The sequence below is a fragment of the Sander lucioperca genome, chromosome 10 (assembly GCF_008315115.2).
Source record: "Sander lucioperca isolate FBNREF2018 chromosome 10, SLUC_FBN_1.2, whole genome shotgun sequence".
Taxonomy (NCBI): Eukaryota; Metazoa; Chordata; class Actinopteri; order Perciformes; family Percidae; genus Sander; species Sander lucioperca.
In genome coordinates this window covers 39,839,476-39,857,400 of record NC_050182.1, presented here as the reverse complement: position 1 = coordinate 39,857,400, position 17,925 = coordinate 39,839,476, and the positions used below count along the sequence as shown (strand labels likewise).

The 17,925-nt window shown below is 40.5% G+C and overlaps 1 protein-coding gene across 1 annotated transcript in view; it reads left to right on the top strand.

The window, feature by feature from the left end:
- The window catches only part of cdk14 (cyclin-dependent kinase 14), a 246,282-nt gene that overhangs the window by 4,748 nt on the left and 223,609 nt on the right, over window positions 1–17,925 (top strand). Inside the window, exon 2 of the mRNA XM_031322846.2 lies at window positions 11,406–11,437. Coding sequence (XP_031178706.1) covers window positions 11,406–11,437 — 32 coding nt within the window. The remainder of the gene's footprint in view (window positions 1–11,405; window positions 11,438–17,925) is intronic.

Genomic DNA, 17,925 nt, shown 5'->3' with positions numbered 1-17,925 from the left:
TCTAAATCAACACATCTTGAGCATTGATCGGGCTCTTGCCCCCTGCTCTATGGATGCTTTAACAAAGCACATTCAAGAGCCAGCTTTATTGTTTAATGTCCTTGTAACAGTGTTGATCCAACCGGTCCCAGTGGGCAGGGCTGCATCACGCGTCAAATTATGGCACTGTGCAACATGATGCACTGTGGATGCTTTGATTTTAAAAGCTTCAAACGTGGTTAGTGGACGGATGCATGGTTTCTCAAGCTTTGCTGAGCCCAGGTTTGATCCTTATGAGAGCTGTCAGGTTGGCATGTGAATGTGAGGGTGGCATGTTGTGTTTTCAAGATCATGAAGAATGCCCCAGATGGATTATATGAAAAAGATGGAACATCTCAAAACCACTTTTTAATACATTTTAATTAAATATCAAATCTCATGTGGGGCCCTGACCCTAGGACTACATTACTGGATTAAAGGGTAGATTCTACCCTGATTGGGTGGCTTAGCAAAATCACTTATTAAGTTCCCAAATTTATTGTCATTTCATAGTACTAGTGCAGTGTCCGTCACTGGCGGTTCTAGGGGGGGCCAAGGGTGGCCAGTGCCCCCTTATTATTAAGCCTCCGACCCCCCCCCCCCCGGCCTTAACTGTGTTAAAATAATGTCATACATTTTTGACCCCACCTTTATCCCCAAAGAAGGGATATTATCCATGTGCAGTGATAAATAAAATGTAGGTTAACACTGAATGGGTATTCTTGTGTTTATTGTTATATGTGTATCTTTAGTCTTTTGTAGAACCAAACCTATGAAAAGTTTGTGGTATGTAACACTTATGCTTAATATATTTGGTACCCCTAAAATGGCACGTGGACCCAGCTTGGCCCCTCCTTTTGAAATGGTCTAGAACCGCCACTTCAAAATGTGCCTGTTTGGAACTGCCGATTGCTTGGCCTCCTGTATCGCTGCTTGTAGCTTTCTCCAGAACCGTTGTATCCTGAAATAACTTCCAGAAGGGCCCTCAAAGCACTTAATGTGCAACCCAACTACTGCTGACTTACTGTGTACTTCTACTTCAGAACATCAAAACATTGTACTACTCTATTTACCTGACAGAGAACAGTTACTGGTCACGTTGCAGATTCAGATTCTAACAAAATATCACAATTATAATATGATGCATTATTATTCATGAAACTATCCAGCATTATATTAGAGTTAAAAGCTCCGCCTTAAACAGACGTTGAGTAAACTTAAGTACAATGAGCTGATAATGCCTCTCCTTTTACCTGAAGTAAACATTTGAATGCAGCTGCTGTAATTACAGACGTGAACTAATCACAGACCTTTGACTCTGCAAAGATATGCGTTAAGAGTGTCCTGAGACACGGACAGAAACGGACTGAGCTGGCCGGGTGTGTCTGTGGGTCATAACGGCTATTATTGTTAACAAACTTAACACTGCGGTGGAGATATTCATTTCAAAACAGCATTAGTCGCTTGACATAACCACATAAAGTAACGCTGACGCGTGGATTTAATAAGCGGAGCTATTTTTCCGGCGGTAACCTTCCTGGTGTTATAAGTTAGTTAGTCTCGCATTGCCAGACCTTCCTCCACAGCGCTGCAGAGGAAGGTCTGGTTAGTCCACACAGCATTCCGGCATGGGAAAGAAACTTGCTCTGGTTTATTGGCATTTCTTCAAACTAATCACAATCGGAGCCCCAATGCCTCTAGAAATTAGCTTCGGGAAGGAACAATGTGTACATTGAAAAGTAGTTTTAGTCGTGCAACAGAAAACTCAGATTGGACAGATAGTCCAGCTAGCTGTCTGGATTTACCCTGCAGAGATCTGAGGAGCAGTTAACCATAGTCCTCAGAAATCCACCAGAGTTTAGAACTCCAACACAAAGACAGAGGAAGGTGAACGGACATCCGGGTGAAAAGAGGGACATCCGGCGAAAATTCCGGCGGCAACGGAGCAATCCCAGGAGTGGAACGTTGTTGATATACACTATAAGTTTGCAAAGTCACGCAGTTTGAGACGCAATAACAGTGACGATGTTGCTGTAGGACATCCGCTCGTGCTTGTTGAGGGAAGCGAAGAAGAGTTTAGTTGTAAAGTTAGTAGGCTGTATCCAGTGGTCAGAAACACACAGTTAAATACACATAGCGGAGGTATTAATTTCCAAATAGGCGTATTAATTGCCGGTAGCCCGCTGCGGACGACATGCTTGACTGAGAGCCGGGGAAACCTGAAGCCCCGCCCTTACGGCTGCACACAGGGCCCGTTTAGTTTTTATTTATTTATTTTTTTCAACATTTATTGTGTGGTCACTTAGTTTTGTCACACGTTTACAAATTGCATCAAATTCAACACTGCACGTCACTGGGTACCCAGCAATACACCCGCCAAAAGTGAAGTAGATCGGATGACTTGTTCTCCAGATATTCAACATGCGCGCACACACACACACACACACACACACACACACACACACACTCTTTCTCGCTCACAGACTTAGATTCCTCACATTATAGTAAGACATTTTTTTTGAATGACGCAAAAACAATCTCATTAATAATGAAAATCAAAAATGACTTCCTCTCCTCCATTGAAAATACCTAATTATTGCTTTCCTGCAGTTGTGACCCAAAGGTCAGTCTGATCCCTGCACCTGCAGGATAAATCTGGCCAGTGAAGTGAATTAACTGAGCATTACTGCCGTTGAGGTGCCCTTGGGCCAGGCAACCTGAGGAGCTGCAGAGTCAGCCCGTTCGCTCTCCCAACTGGTAAAATCCTGATGCTTGGTCAGTGTCTCTCAGCGTCAGATACTGAGGCAAGAATCTCCCTTTAGCGTCTGAACGGAACGCACCGGGCAGAGCAGCAGCTTTTAGTGTTTTTTAGATGCATTTCCATACCTGTTTCTGTTAATGACATTCTATCTTGCACTCTCACTGTTTTATGAAGTGCTGTCATGGGGAGGGGAGGGGGGCGTTCATGGATTTCTGATTCATAATCAATATCCTGTAAATATTTTAATCTGGAAAGCACTGTGTGCTTAATACCTGAAAAGTGCTATAATATTATTATTATTATTATTATTATTATTATTATTATTATTATTATTATTATAAGAGCGACAACGGTAGAGAGTAGTATGAAAGACTGAGAATCCTCCATAAGGAGGTTGGTTGGGAGGGGGGGATGGGTCAAACAACACAGGATTTTCCCCCAGGAGACCGGTGTTCATGTCCCGTTCTTGTCCCGCGTGTCACTGAAACGTACATTTTGTAACCTCACCCACCATCTCAAGACTCAAAAAGCGACACCAATAGTCCCGACCAAGCGCGTCTAAATATTAGGGATGGGGATAAAAAATCTATACAGCATAGTATCGTGATATTTTCTGTGGCAATACTGTATTGACACATGGGCGCCATGTATCGGTCTTTTTATAATACTAGTACAGTGCCCGTTGAAAATAGAAGTGAATGTAGGCTACAGCTCACAGCAACTTAACACTATTTAGTTCCTGGCTAGTTTCTGTAAAGCGTTCTGCATGTGGCGTCTGCGTTTGACGTGCAGGTTACCTTCCCCCAAACACACACACACACACACACACACACACACACACACACACACACACACACACACACATACACACATACATACATACATACATACATACATACATACATACATACATACATACATACATACAAGTCTCGCTTTATTAGATAGATCAATTGCACATGAGAATTTAACGTTTTGGTACCAACATATTAAAATCAATTTCATCAAACAGAAATGTATCTTTTTAGATAAAAGAAATGTTGACATGTTTTGGGGACATCATTTGAATTTGGAAGATAGTAATAAATTGCGATATAAATCGCAGAATATTCCAATATGTTTCAAATGATAATGTATCGTGAAATAAGTATCGTGATAATATCGTATCGTGGGACCTCTGGTGATTCCCACCCCTACTAAATATGGAGCTAAAGGAGACTTTTAGCGACAATAACAAACGCCAACGGCACCTGACCAGGCGTCGCTTTTTGACGCAATGCGAGTGTTAGGGTTACGGTTAGCCATCAGATCGATTGGATAATGTGTGGATGTGTCCACACACAGCCGCCCTTCGCAGTTTGCACTCAGATAGTTCCTTCAGGTGGATTTATCAGTACATCTCTGATAATTTACCAATGGTAACACCTTTTCCTGTATGACAGGTTTGGCTTCTTAATGTTTTCCTCACAACTTTGATCAAAAGGCATTTTTTTCCAAGTGAGAGATGCAGTATGAAAGGCTGTAGAAGCAGTAATGAGGTGTTATGGGTTTTAAGGCAGAAGTGGCATTTCTTTTCTTTTTTTCAGCTTTTTTTCTGCAGTGAGTTTGGGGAAAACTGGTCTTCTTTTCTCTCTGTAATATTTCTCTTCATTATTTCCTTCAGAACGTGAGTCTATTATTTTCTGCATGCACTCTGGAAATAAATATATTACACGGCTTATGAGAGGGAATGCTCTGACAGCATCTCAGCAGCATCACAATCTAAATGTTTTGACATTGTTCACTTAGTGTCCCTGAGACTATCCCTCAGCACAAATAAGATGAAGATTAATCTTTTTTTTTTTCTGGAAAGTTTTCAAAATATCTTTTTATTCATATAACATGCAAAAAGTCACATAAGTGTTTTAGCACGTGCTTTCTGCACGGGTTGGTTTTAACATGAGAAATGTGTAATCTCTTAATCCCCATTAAGATACAGTGTGATCATCTCTTTGCATGAGAAAATATGTAATATCTAGGGCTGAACGATTATGTTTCTATCAAAAATATGCTTATTTTCTTTCTTTTTTGCCAAGAATTAGATGAGAAGAAAGTTACCACTCTTATATCTGTCCTGTAAGTATGAAGCCAGGGCTGATGCCAAATAATTTTTACTGCACATAACCCCCGTCCTACCACAACATGCAGTTTTTACTTTTCATGTTGAATACAAATTAAACAAGTGGAACACAATGTGTTAATTTAGAGGTGTTGGTGGGTTAATTTCCCCCTGCTTCCAGTCTTTATGCTAAGCTAAGCTAATTGCCTTCTGGCTCTAGTTTCACGATTAACGGACCGATATGAGATTGGTACCGCTAGCTGTAATGACAGTTGTCGCTGGCAGATTTCTGCAGCAGTAGAAACTCATGGCTGTCTGGTTTATATTTTCTGTGTGCCGGTTTCTGTTTTTACGGTTTAAAAACACCTAAAATGATTTAGGCGATGCCTGGTAGTTTTTGAAAGTTGATACCATACAGCTGGTCGGACACAGCTAATGGAATCCACTGTTTAACTTCACATAGGCTATTACTATTATTAGCTTATTAGTGGGCAGCTGTGGCTCAGGTGGTAGAGTGGGCACCTACCAGTCGGAAGGTTGGTGGTTCGATTCGATTCTTTCCCGATACATGGGTGCTGATTGGATTTGTGTTGTGATTTTCATTTATTGTGATTCTAGAAGCATTGTGATTCGATAGTATTGAGCATTGGGAATTTCTTTTCCTTCTTCTAGAGACAATATATCATGAGACATTTCCAAAAACGGATAGTTTTCTAAGAAGAATGAACTTTTACTTCGTTAAAAAGAACATAACATGTATTTTCTGCATTTACTTCTTCCAGTCTGTTTTGCTGGAAACAGATATGATGATGTTGGCCGTACCGTATGAACAGTCAGAGTCCTTGGCAGCGGCCCGGTTTTGAATCCGACCTGCAGCCCTTTGCTGCGTGTCATCCCCTCACTCTCTCCCCCTCTTTCCTTTCTATCTTTTTGGTGTTTGAATTTCAAACATTTATCTTGACAATGTAAAATGTGTTACTTGTCCGCAGGCACTAAATCTTACATGTCAGCCAGTGCAGAAGCTTTATTGTCTATCTGCAGTCTAATTCATTGTATTGAGTGTGGGTTTGCGGCTATGATTATGCTGTCTGGGAAGTCTTTGGGGAATGTGTCTGTGTGTACTCCCCCTCTGAGGAGAAGGAAGCAGCAGTTAACCGGCTCAGTGGCTGGGCCGACAATGCTTCCAAACACTCACTCTGATAGGCATGGACCGCTTACCGGTTTCAAGGTATAGGGTTTCCCCCAGTGTATTCCAAGCCTGGTGGCCCACTGGGCCTAAGTTTCCCCCACCAGGCCTAAGCCACTGGGCATTATTTTTTTTAATGTGCTGTATTTTTAAAACGTTTTTTAAACTGCAGTTACAGTGGGACAGCTGGGTTGGAAAATTAGACATAGTCATATTTCCAAATTTCCAGTTAGCTTTTAGCACTGACTTAATGTACGGCCCTATTTAATCTGGTTTATAGCTTTTTTAAATTCTCAATTTCATGCATCCGTCCATGATTCTGTTATCACAGAAACTATTGGGCTCTACATTAATCTGCCATCAGTCTGTGAGTGGCCCCAGCCTGGGCCCTCATCGAAAAAAAAATACTTACCACCAGGCTCAAACTTTTCAGGGGGAAACACTAGGGCTGTAACGATATGCCATATGAAACCGAAATCGCGTCACTCTGACCCATGAACTTGTGTCACGGAGTGAGAAGGCAGAATCGCGACACACCCCTTCCAACTCCCAGAGTTATCTTTCCCGTCCAGTTTCAATGCTACCACATCTTTAAATTACAATTAGTATTAGTCGTTTTGGTGCCATATCCCCTTTTATCGGGTAAATGTAGCTAGCTGTAGACGTAACTGTAAAGACGGCTAAACGCGAATGGAAGGTGGGGGGGGGGGGGGGGAATTCGGCAAGGAGGAGAACCGGTAACGCTAACGGAGGTGTAACGTTACGAATGGCCGCTGTTCTGACTCGGGTGCCTGGGTCTGTTTCCCAACGGTCGTTAGCGTCCTTAGCAGGCTTGTGCAAAATTCAGAATTGGTGTCAGTACCCGATCCGTACCGCCTGTAAGATCCGTTCTGCGCATGATTACGTACCGCCTGTAAGATCCGTTCTGCGCATGATTACATAGTAGAAAACTAACAGTGTCCCTGTGCGATTTGTACCACGCATGCGTTGAAACACTTTACGACCAAACATCACAACTTTTGTATTAAATCTTTATTATACAATAGTCATACAAACAATCAAGACTTGTTGTCATTGATCCAAAACCGTGTAGCGACGTCGTTGTTGTGTTGTTTATGTTAATGTTTTACTTTTAATACTTCGTCTTGACTAAAAACTATAGACTGTATATTATTAATGCGATGAAGTGTAAACGTACATAGCTAAGTGTCCTTTCGAAGACGGGATGACAGCTCATCCAGCCACCACTGCTGTATACCACTATAGTAGCTACATGCTAACGGCAGTAAACATGTCATCTTAGCTGGCAATGTTGTTAAATTCTCGCCAATTCCGGGTCACATTCCTGCTGAAACATGTCCGATTTGTGTAGTGTTTGGTTCAGAAGCCTTTATCTGCGATTTTTGACGTTAGAAAGCTGCTTCGTTCCACTACAATCTAACGTTAGCATACTCATAGCTAACTATTGTAGCTGCGTGCTAACGCGACATAGCGGAGCATATATAGCTGGCTATATATGTACGTATGTAGCAGGACTTTGTACCATAAAAAATCACCAATAAAGGCTTCTAAATCAAATACTAAACAAATACAAATAAAGTAAAGTGATCGGAATTTGGGGTGAAATGTCCAGCATTGAGCTACATAATAGTTTGCTAGGAGTATGCTAGTCTCTCACAGAGATCTCATTTGTAGCCCTGTTTTTACCTGATACTTTCATAAGTAGAGTACAAACACATGAAGTGAGAGGTATACACATGATTAAACTTTATTTCAAGCATGATTAACCTGAAGCAGGACGGAGTCATGACTTAAAACACCAAAGGAAGGCTTCTAGCTCAGGCTAGCTAGCGTTAGCAAATTACCTTCAAAGTTGCAAAGAAATGATGAAACGTAAAATTTGAAGCCTTTATTTAATTTGCTACATGGTGTTGTACTGGATGGCCAGACGACGCTCCGTATATCATTAACAGATACTTTAGGCAACTCCAGCAAACACCTTGTAAACTTCATCTCTGCCATCATAACGGTCTACTGTCACTGTCTAATGTTTTCTTCTGGTAACCATAGAGCTGTGCGCAAGCGTAGAACTGATCAGGCAGTGTCGTAAAACACGTTGAATTTCTGCGCATGCGCTGAATTATGCGCATGCGCAGAACGGATCTTACAGGCGGTACGGATCGGGTACTGACAATTGGCCTCCATTCAATTCATGAATTTGAATTTTAATTGAATTGACTCCGCCCCACAGGAAGTTGAATTTGAATTTGAATTGGAATGACAGGAAGTGGAATTAAATTCATGGCAATTTGTTGAATCCCACATACATTCAGTGTTAGGAAGGTTACTTTGGAAATGTAACTTATTGTTATAAGTTACCCATTATAAATGTGGTTTGGATTACGTTATTTGGATTACTTTATCAATGCAAATTAATTTCCTTTTAATTTGATTAGTAACTAATTGAATTACACATTTTACCTCAGTAATACAACTAAATACAATTACATTAATTTTGTAATTTAATAACATAATTTCATTACACGTAACTAGTCACTCCTCAACCCTGCATACATTTTGCAGGGTCTTTAAGAGAACAAATATTTCTATTAATTCCACAATTAACAAGAATTGTTTTCTTGATTTATAATAAGTAATAAGTAAAAAAGTGTGCTTGCATGCTTTTAAACACATATGATATCCAGTGTTGGCGGTTACTCCTTATGAAGTAATGCCATTATATAATCACATTTGGCTGTAACTGATGTAACATGTAATGTAACACATTAATGTTACTGTTGTGTTGTGAGTTGAAGGTGTGTTTAAGCCCTTTATGAGCTATATGCCAGGCTTTTGCTGTGTTGCGCTACAGTAATGTAATGAGTAGAGTAATTAGTTACTATCCATAGAGAATAACAAGTAAGGTAATACATTGTCGTTGTTTTTTTAAGTGAATAATGTGTATTACACGTTCTTGAGTAGTGACCCCAACACTGATGATATCAAATATCAGTAGCATAATACCATCAAGAGATGTTTTTCAAAATAAAAGACTGTCTGTTAACTTACTTGTAGATGCCTTTTGAAATTTGAAGTAACCTTGATGGAGCCACAGACTGGAGCACTGCAGTGCTTGCATATGGCTCTGTGGTTTCCAGGTGTTTGTGTTGGAATTGGTTCTTCAAAATGAACTAGTACAGATGACCTTTTAGGCCTGCTATTATATTCCATGTCGCTGTTATTACAGGTGTCAAATCTATAAATGTTTGTAATCTGAAGTTGTAAGGGACTTCTGAAACTTAAAAAGTCCAGTGTTGACCATCAAATTGTGTAGAAAAGAAGCTTTCAAACAAATGTCCACCTCAAATTGTTTGGCAACCATTTAAAATACTTGGTTAAAGTAAAGCATTCTGGGAAATGGAGTCATGATCGAATCGTGGGTCAAAAATCGTGATACGAACCGAATTGTGGGTTTGGTGTATCATTACAGCCCTAGGAAAAACTGAGGTATACCGCGGTTTCAAAAAGTCGCGGTTTCAAAACCACTAAAATCTTCCGGCATTCCCGTTTCCCGCGGTATGACCTGTTTCTTATGAGTCGTTAAGGACAGGAAGTGCAGTTTAGAAATCCCTCTCCCTGCCAGTGTGCAGGACAGATGCCCAGTCCTGACGCTGCGGCTGCGGGTTTGGTTCCGACCTGCGGCCCTTTTGATGCATGTCATTCCTCCTCTCTCTCACCCCACCAAACCTGCGGCCACTGCATCGAGGACTAAGCCTCTGTATATGGGCGCGCGCTCTACCAGGTGCGATACCCAGGCATACATTGTGTTCAATGGAACAAAGTTGTGTTTTTTTTTTTATTTTACCCAGACGTTTCAAAATAATACATTTTAAAGCTGAAATTGCAATACCGCAAACTGTGATATTTTTTCTGAAGGTTACCATACCGTCAGAATCTCTGCGTAACTCTGACATAAAAAGAAGCCATTTCTACACGAAGCCCCCAGAGCACTGTCCTTTCCCAATCTGTACTGCCTTTCTCATTACTGTAGACAACATAAACATCGTGAGGAGTTAATAACTGAAGAATCAACGTTTTCCTATTAACAATGCTCTCCACAAGCTTCCTGAGCTATGAGAGTGATTGGGCAATCAAAGCTGCAGAAACAAACAGTTGATTATACCCTCCGCCTCATAAATCTGAAGGATATTGATGTCAAGTGCAACGCTGTCTTCCCCTGCAACTAATGTGAGGAACACAGTGGATTGCCATTGTGGATGTAGACAGAACAAATAACTGAAAAGCTTTCATATATTTTTACTTTTGGAAGGGTTGTGGTATCACAGGACAATTGGTTTTTTAATTTTTTTTTTTTTTAGAAATTTAGATTTTTAGTCTCTCCCGCCTGCAATAAAACATTGCATGTATCATTTTATATATTAATGACATTTGAAAGTTATTCTCTGACTGATTTTAAGAAAGAAAAATTGTGATGCCATGTTATGGGACATAATAACACATTTACACAAATCTACAAAGAAAAAACCCCAAACAGATTCAACCTTCTGAACTCAGTAATCAAATTGTTCGCCAGTGCCTACATTGGTATTTTTGCTTATTATGATGTCTTGATTGATTTCTTGGCATATCTTCAAATGCGTCATATCCCTAAAATCAGTAAAACCTAAGCTAAAGGGTTATGTAAGTCAATAAAATGAAATTGTGTCCTAAATTAAAAAATAAAATGCAAAAAATGTGTTTTCATCAGATTCTACAAAGTAAACACACAACATATTGAGCCAAAAGATTTCTAAATGTAGAAACATGACCAACATATTTGAACTTTGTACATTTTCTTTGGATAAACAGTTCCAGTAGAAATGGATATATTGCTAAAAATGGAGGAGCACACACAGACCTCCGCCTAGACATTCCCAGTCTCACAATGTAATGTGAATTTTCCCAGTTGCAAACTTATTTTTCCAATGATTCACTACATGAATGCAGCACAAACGCCCAATGTTAACGAAAGTGAAAAATTAACTTGTGCATCTGTAACCCATAGCCATAAAGGTTAACATTGCAGCGTGGGTAGAATCTGTTATTAATGTTTCCATCCCTGCTAGTGTTGCTCTCTGCCCCACTCTGATGAAACTCCAAGTGAGCCGTCACTCCGACTATCTAAACCTAGACTCGCTTTAATGAGTGCAGAATGATTTCCTGTGACACGGCTCTGTGCTCTGCTGCATCTCTACCATTAGACTTTTTTTTATTGTGTTCATTCTTCAGAAGATGTCAATACCGGCAGTGTCTGATTCTCTCTTCCTTTCTTCTTTTTGCAGCTTTCAAGAAAGAGGACAGCGGCTTTGATGAGGTAAGAGGGAAAACAAGTGAATTTTAGGAAGCTGTTGGCATCACTGGCCCAATTTCAGGGCTACTTGCACAGTGTTGGACGCTGTATTTTTCACTCAAATTATTCACCAAGGTCTTGCTGGCCAGATGTTGTCAGGACTGCATTGCAGTTGATTTTTTATTTATTTTTTTGGATGCTGCTGTAGCTCGGTGCATATGGTGTGTAATATATTCATGTGTGGAGCATCGTGGTTTTCCGTCTCATCTCAGAGGCGTCCCTCAGGGTCAGTCCCCATCACAAGGCTTTTCTGGCCCGCCAAATGAGACTCCATGCAAATGCACCAACCACATTCTCTCTGTACGAGTACACCCAGGGCTCCACACTTGTTTCACAGCTATCCCCACTACCGACCTCACACATCGTGCTCACTAGGACTGTAACAATTCCACATTTTTACTGTACAATTAATTGTCTCAGAAATAATTGCGATTAACAACATAGTTGTCTCTTTCAACCAAATTCAAAAATATTTATTTATGTATTACCTTTTCAAACAAATTAAAGTTTTGAATGAATCCCGGAATACATCTCTTGGTTATGTCACTTTTGGTTAAATATCACTGTCATGTGACCCAGATAATGTAATAACACAAGTACTCAGCCTTGGAAGTAAACCATGCCTCTTTATTATCATAAAACGTATTTTTTTTCTTAAATGAACATAAAATCAACAATTACCATCAACAGTCATACTCCTTAGGACCTTAGCTAATGTTAAATTAATTGCGGTTGCACAAAAAAACGGAGATTACATGGCGCCCTCTTAGCTCACCTGGTAGAGTGTGCGTCCCATGTACCAAGGCTCAGTCCTTAACGCAGCGGCCCAGAGTCGACTCCGACCTGCGGCCCTTTGCTGCATGTGCTCCCACTCTCTCTCCCACCTTTCTGTCTACAACTGTCCCATTAATTAAAGGCTAAAATGCCCCAAAAACAATCTTAAAAAAAAGAAAAAGAAAAGGCGATTAAGTGAAAAAAATTGCCATTAGACAATTATGTAATAATTGAAGCAGTCGTGCTCTTTGATTTGTAAGCCTTTCTGCAATGGTATATAACAATCAGAGATACTGAAGGGGCAATTACCTCAGTATTAATTGCAAAAAAGTTGATAAATGAAGATTGTCTCGCAGTATATATTGTTCTATTGACCAACCCTGGATACTTCAAGAACCACTGTTGCCACATTTTGCCACAAACTCGTTTTATCCCAAAACAGTTTTTAATCGATCCCAGATACACTGTAAAAAGGTTATTTCTTTTTGTCCTGGACAACATTGATTCCTCTTGTATTGTCTCTCGGTTTGCTGTGGTAGCTGGCTGGTGGATGAGGCAGTTGATAGGTCTAAGCATACTGGCATGTTACGTTTGTATTGACAAGGGAATCGTGCTAGGTTGCTTTTTTGAGTTAAAGTAGCAGCGAGTGCACCGACTGCAGATGGCTACCTAAAGCGGTGTCCTTGGAAAGCAACCGGGCTTTTGGAACCTTTCCAGTGTATTGTCTGCAAGAGGCAGCGGCGTTGCTTAATGAATAAGTGATAGGACATCAGGATGCTTTGTGTTGATGTGGCAGACATGTTGCTGCTGTGATTGGTTGGTAGTAGGGCTGCACAATATATCATTTTTTTTTTTCATCATCGCAATATCAACTAGCGCAATAAACACATTGCAAAAGGTTGCAACATATGGCGAACGATTTTTAGTTAGTTGAAAGAAAATATGAGTAGAAAACTGCTCTTTATAATGTATCTGTCTGTTTTTAGTGCCGCCTTTTATATGCAATTCAATGTTCAGTTTGTTCAATAAAAGGATTTCCTTTCATTTGTTTCATATTGAACAAGCAATTTGTTGTATTTTAGCAGAATACTGAACTGATTAACATCTGTTTATCCCAAGCAATATCATTATTGCAATATTCAACCACTTTATTACATATTCTGCTCATATTGTGCAGCCCTAGTTGGTAGTTTCCTTTATTCTATGTGATTGGTCCAGCACTGTTATCAAGAGAGATTTAAGAGCACAATACACAAGTACCAGACTGATAATCAGACTGGATTGCCAATATACTTCACATCATTACTAGTGTGACATAGTGTTTGTGTTAGCCATTTTCTTTATATCAGTACATCTCTGAAACCCCTCCCATAAAAAGCAACCCAGTTCAACAGCAGCACAAACTACATCCTCCAAAATGATCATACAGTTGAATCAACACCTCTCTAAAACGGTTTCAACAAAAACTAAACATTGTAAATTTCCTGAAGGTGGAATGTATTGCAGGATTGTTGTATGACACTGCATTAGTTTCAGTGTTCTAAGGGTGTACCTACAAAACTGACCACTGGTGTAGATTGTTAATAGCAATGACATCCCTGAAATACAGGAAGGCTTTCAGCATTATGTACTTAAACCTCTAAGAAACCTAAAATATGCAGTACCGTTACAAATCTGTGTGTTACACCTATATCTCATCTCGTCTCATCTCGGTCATCTTCATGTCCAGCACGACATTTTTTTGTTAGCTCCATCTGATTTCATGTGTCCCATATTCGCAAAGAAACTCCCGCACGCTGTCTAACTTTCAAAAATAAATGTAATAGCTGGCAACGTATCGGTAATAGACCATCATCAGGCAAAATCTGTGTCCCATATTCACCATAACTTCTATCTTGGAACCAAGGCTAATCCACTACCCAGCATGCTCCTGGCTAATGCCCAGTCGCAGGTAGGATATGGTATCGACAGCCGTTTCCAACTTGGAATCGTTTTAAAAATTACAATTCCAATAGAATCGTTTTTTATTGGAATCGTTTGGAAAATTTGGTTTCCAATCCGATCATCGGTTCTAGATTTAACACAAGTAACCGCCGTACTTCCAGCAGGCGCTTGTTGTGTTGCAGCCATGGAGCACAGGAAAGCGGCGCTCTAAAGTCTGGCTTTATTTTACGTTGAAACAGCCCGGTAAAACTGTAAATCACCACTGAATCAAAATAAAATACTCCTCATCTGTGAAATAATCATGTGACCCTTTTCAACTCCACCCCTCAAAGAATCGAGTCGAGAATCGATAAGAACCGTAATCAAAAGGAAGAATCTGAATTGTTCAAATCAAAACGATGCCCAACCCTAGTTGCAGGAAAATTGAAAATGAATGAAATAAGACTTAGCAATGGCAATAAAATAGTTATAGAAAACAGTAGGGTTTTTTTGCTTTGTAAGGGGACTATAACTTGCATTTAGTCGTGCAACCCTGTGTTGTAGAATGACAACGGACTAACCTTGAGAAGAGAGAACATTGTAGAGAAGAGAAGCTGAGTTTGCTCCCATCCGGCAGCCTCAGCTGTAGTGTGGTGGTTGGGTGTAGATGGGGAAATGAGGAATGCTACACTGTAAGATTTTCCCATTAGGAGGACTTTAGGGAAATCTTTATTTTGGTTGGCAAAGGGACATGAGGGCTCAGATATCATGAGCGTCACATTTGTTTGGCAACAGGGCTGTTTGCCAAGCTTCCCGCGATTGTTTGGATAAGGAGATATAGCCCATGTTCTCGTTCACGAAGGGACTTTTGTGGTGAAACAACGCGAAGCAGACCATTTCGAGAAGCCAATGCCATGGGAAATAGCTTGGACCATTCGCTATAAATGGGCCTTGGTGCTAAGGAAGAATGTGAAGAATCTGGGAAGGAAAACGGCTCCTTCCTGTCCAGCAGCATGATGTTTGCAACAAACTGAATGATGGCCTACAGCTACAGTATGTGAACATATGGACAGCAGTGTGATAGTATGTATACATGTCTGAGAGAGGCAGACATAGACTCAGAGCTTGTTTGCCACTTGTGTCTGTTGAACTGATGGTCATTTATCATGATGAATAGGAAACTATGTGTCTGTTTAAACCATAGAGATGTCTGGTCAGGCCAAGAGGCCTGCAGGAGAAGCAGAGTCTCAAACTGCTTTTCTTTCATAGGTTTGTTGTCTTGACATAACAAATATGTAGGGAAGTCTACATCACATTTGATGAAATATAGAACCAACAAGTCGTCCAACCTAAATGACAAAAAAGGGCCATTCATCTGATCTGGTGCTCCTATCATCAGGATACCGTTGTTCATCATTACAAAAGTAGTTCATATGGGCATTTTCTGATCTGCCACTGCTATTGTCAAAGGCAGTGGTTCTCAATTTGGGGGGTGGGGCCCCCCCGGAGGTGTAGAGCCATTACAGGAGGGAACGCATGACCAGAGAAATGTGGAGAGCGAATGTGACGAATCAGATTCATTATGCTTGAATGCTGGTAATGCTATCAAGATTCAGGTTTGCTAGAATTATAATAACATGTACAAGATGGACACATTTGCTACGAGAAAGAGAAGTGATTCTCACTGAGCAAACAGCCTATCTTACTCTCAAACTCACTAATGGAAGAGATTTGTGTCTAAAACTTACATTTCTTATTTGCACATTATTTTGACATCGGCTTATGAAGATGAATTCGAAATGTATGTGGAACCACTTGTTAAGGCGGCATGTGCTGGGCGACGATTTGAGTGACGCTGTCCCATGAAAGCCTATCAGCATTGTCTAAAAGACATCCATTAATATAGACCAATAAAGCTATACGATACAGAGTGACAAATGACCAGAAGACGTGTTCAGGGAGATTTATTCCAGAGTTTTATTCCAGAAGAAAGTGCTCCTGTGTAAAAAGTTACAAATGGCTGAAGGTTTTAGGCCTCTGTCTCTCTCTCTGTCTCTCTCTGTCTCTCTCTCTTTGTCTCTCTCTCTGTCTCTAATGGAAACCGATACTGAAACCTGACTGGCTTAATCTGAATCTGTGGTAAAAGTGCTGCACTCAACAGAAAGAGCCTGTGGTAGGCCTTGATTATTGAGGATGGTTTCTCTGCATATCTGCTTTGTGTGACACAGAAAGTTGCCCATAACATTTAACTTGGAGTGCTGTGATTGCTACTGAGGTAATGATTTTTTTCTTTGACCTCTTTGAATCGTTCTCTTCCTCTTGTGCTTTGTCCCTTTTTCTGACTTTTTGTCGCTTCCCATTTTGTCTTTGTCACGCTCCAACTTCATTATCTTTTCTCACTCCCAACTGGAGCTGAATAATCTCATGCGTTTGGTGTCGGGATCAAAAATTGATGCGACGAATGTGTTTCTCAATTGCTGGAAACCCTTGGAGAATCCATTAAAAGCAAAATGCTCTCATTAGTTGCTGGGAGCGTGAATCACTGAATTCTGTGGATTGTTTTTAAAATAAAAAAAAGGGAAAAAGAATATCAGGGCTTCCGTGTCATGATTTCTGCTGCTCTCATCTGTTTTTGTCACGGTACGAGTCTGAAGTTATAATCATAATGGAATTCAACCGTATTCATTTTTCATGTTTTACCACCTTGAATTAGTAAAAATAATAAGGTATTTCACCACCATACAGTATATTCCTATATTTATTCTATACATTTTTTTTATGATATCCACAAAGAAACCCAAAAGTATCCTGGATAATTTAGAGAACAACATTTATTACAACTTTGTTTTCATTTTAGTAGCTTTTGCCATTAGTTTAGTTGGAAATGATAACATGGTACTTGTTGAGATCTCCAAACGTTGCAACATTGCTAAAAATAGGTTCAGTGCATGGGGAAAGACGATCGTACAGGTTGTACACAAACCACCGGTTTAGCCAGGTTGGCTACTTTCTTTGTAAGGTGAAACTGAAAGTGAGTTAAGCTGTGATGTTGCTAATAGTCCCTCAGTTCAGCACTACGGCAGGTACAGCAGGTCAAAGCTGAAGCAGGCAGGCCATCTGTAAACTCTGATGGTTGTCTGTAACGGACATTTTGTCGAATAGTTTTATCGGTCAACTTCATTTCCTCTGCCAAATCAGTTTGACTAACTTCACTGCAAACCTCCTGACTGGTTTAAAGCCAATCTGTCTGATTGGTGTGTTACCCCGGATACTGCTATGTGGCCGTTTACTGCTCCTAATGCCTAGGATGGGTTAAATCAACACATTCTCACTCCCATCGCGTCAAAATGTGACGCTTGGTCAGGTGCCTTCGGCGTTTTGTTATTGACGCAAAAAGTCTCCTTAAGCGTCATATTTAGAGGCACTTGGCCTGGACTCTTGGTGTCACTTTTTGCAGTCTCGAGACTCGCGTCTAGCCCTTTGGCGTCATATTTAGATGCGCTTGGTCGGCACTCTTGGCGTCACTTTTTGACGCTCTGGGTCGGGACGTACGTTTAAACTGACATGCAGCACAAGAACGGTCCAGTTAGGTTCAGGAAAAGATCATGGGTGGGGTTACCCTCAACTCTTGGGTGAAAGTCCTGTGTTGTTTGACCCATCTACTACCCAAACCAACCTCCTTACGCAGATTTTCGGTCATTCATACTACCCTCTACAGTTGGCGTGTGACCTTACTTTCAAAATGGGGATATGGG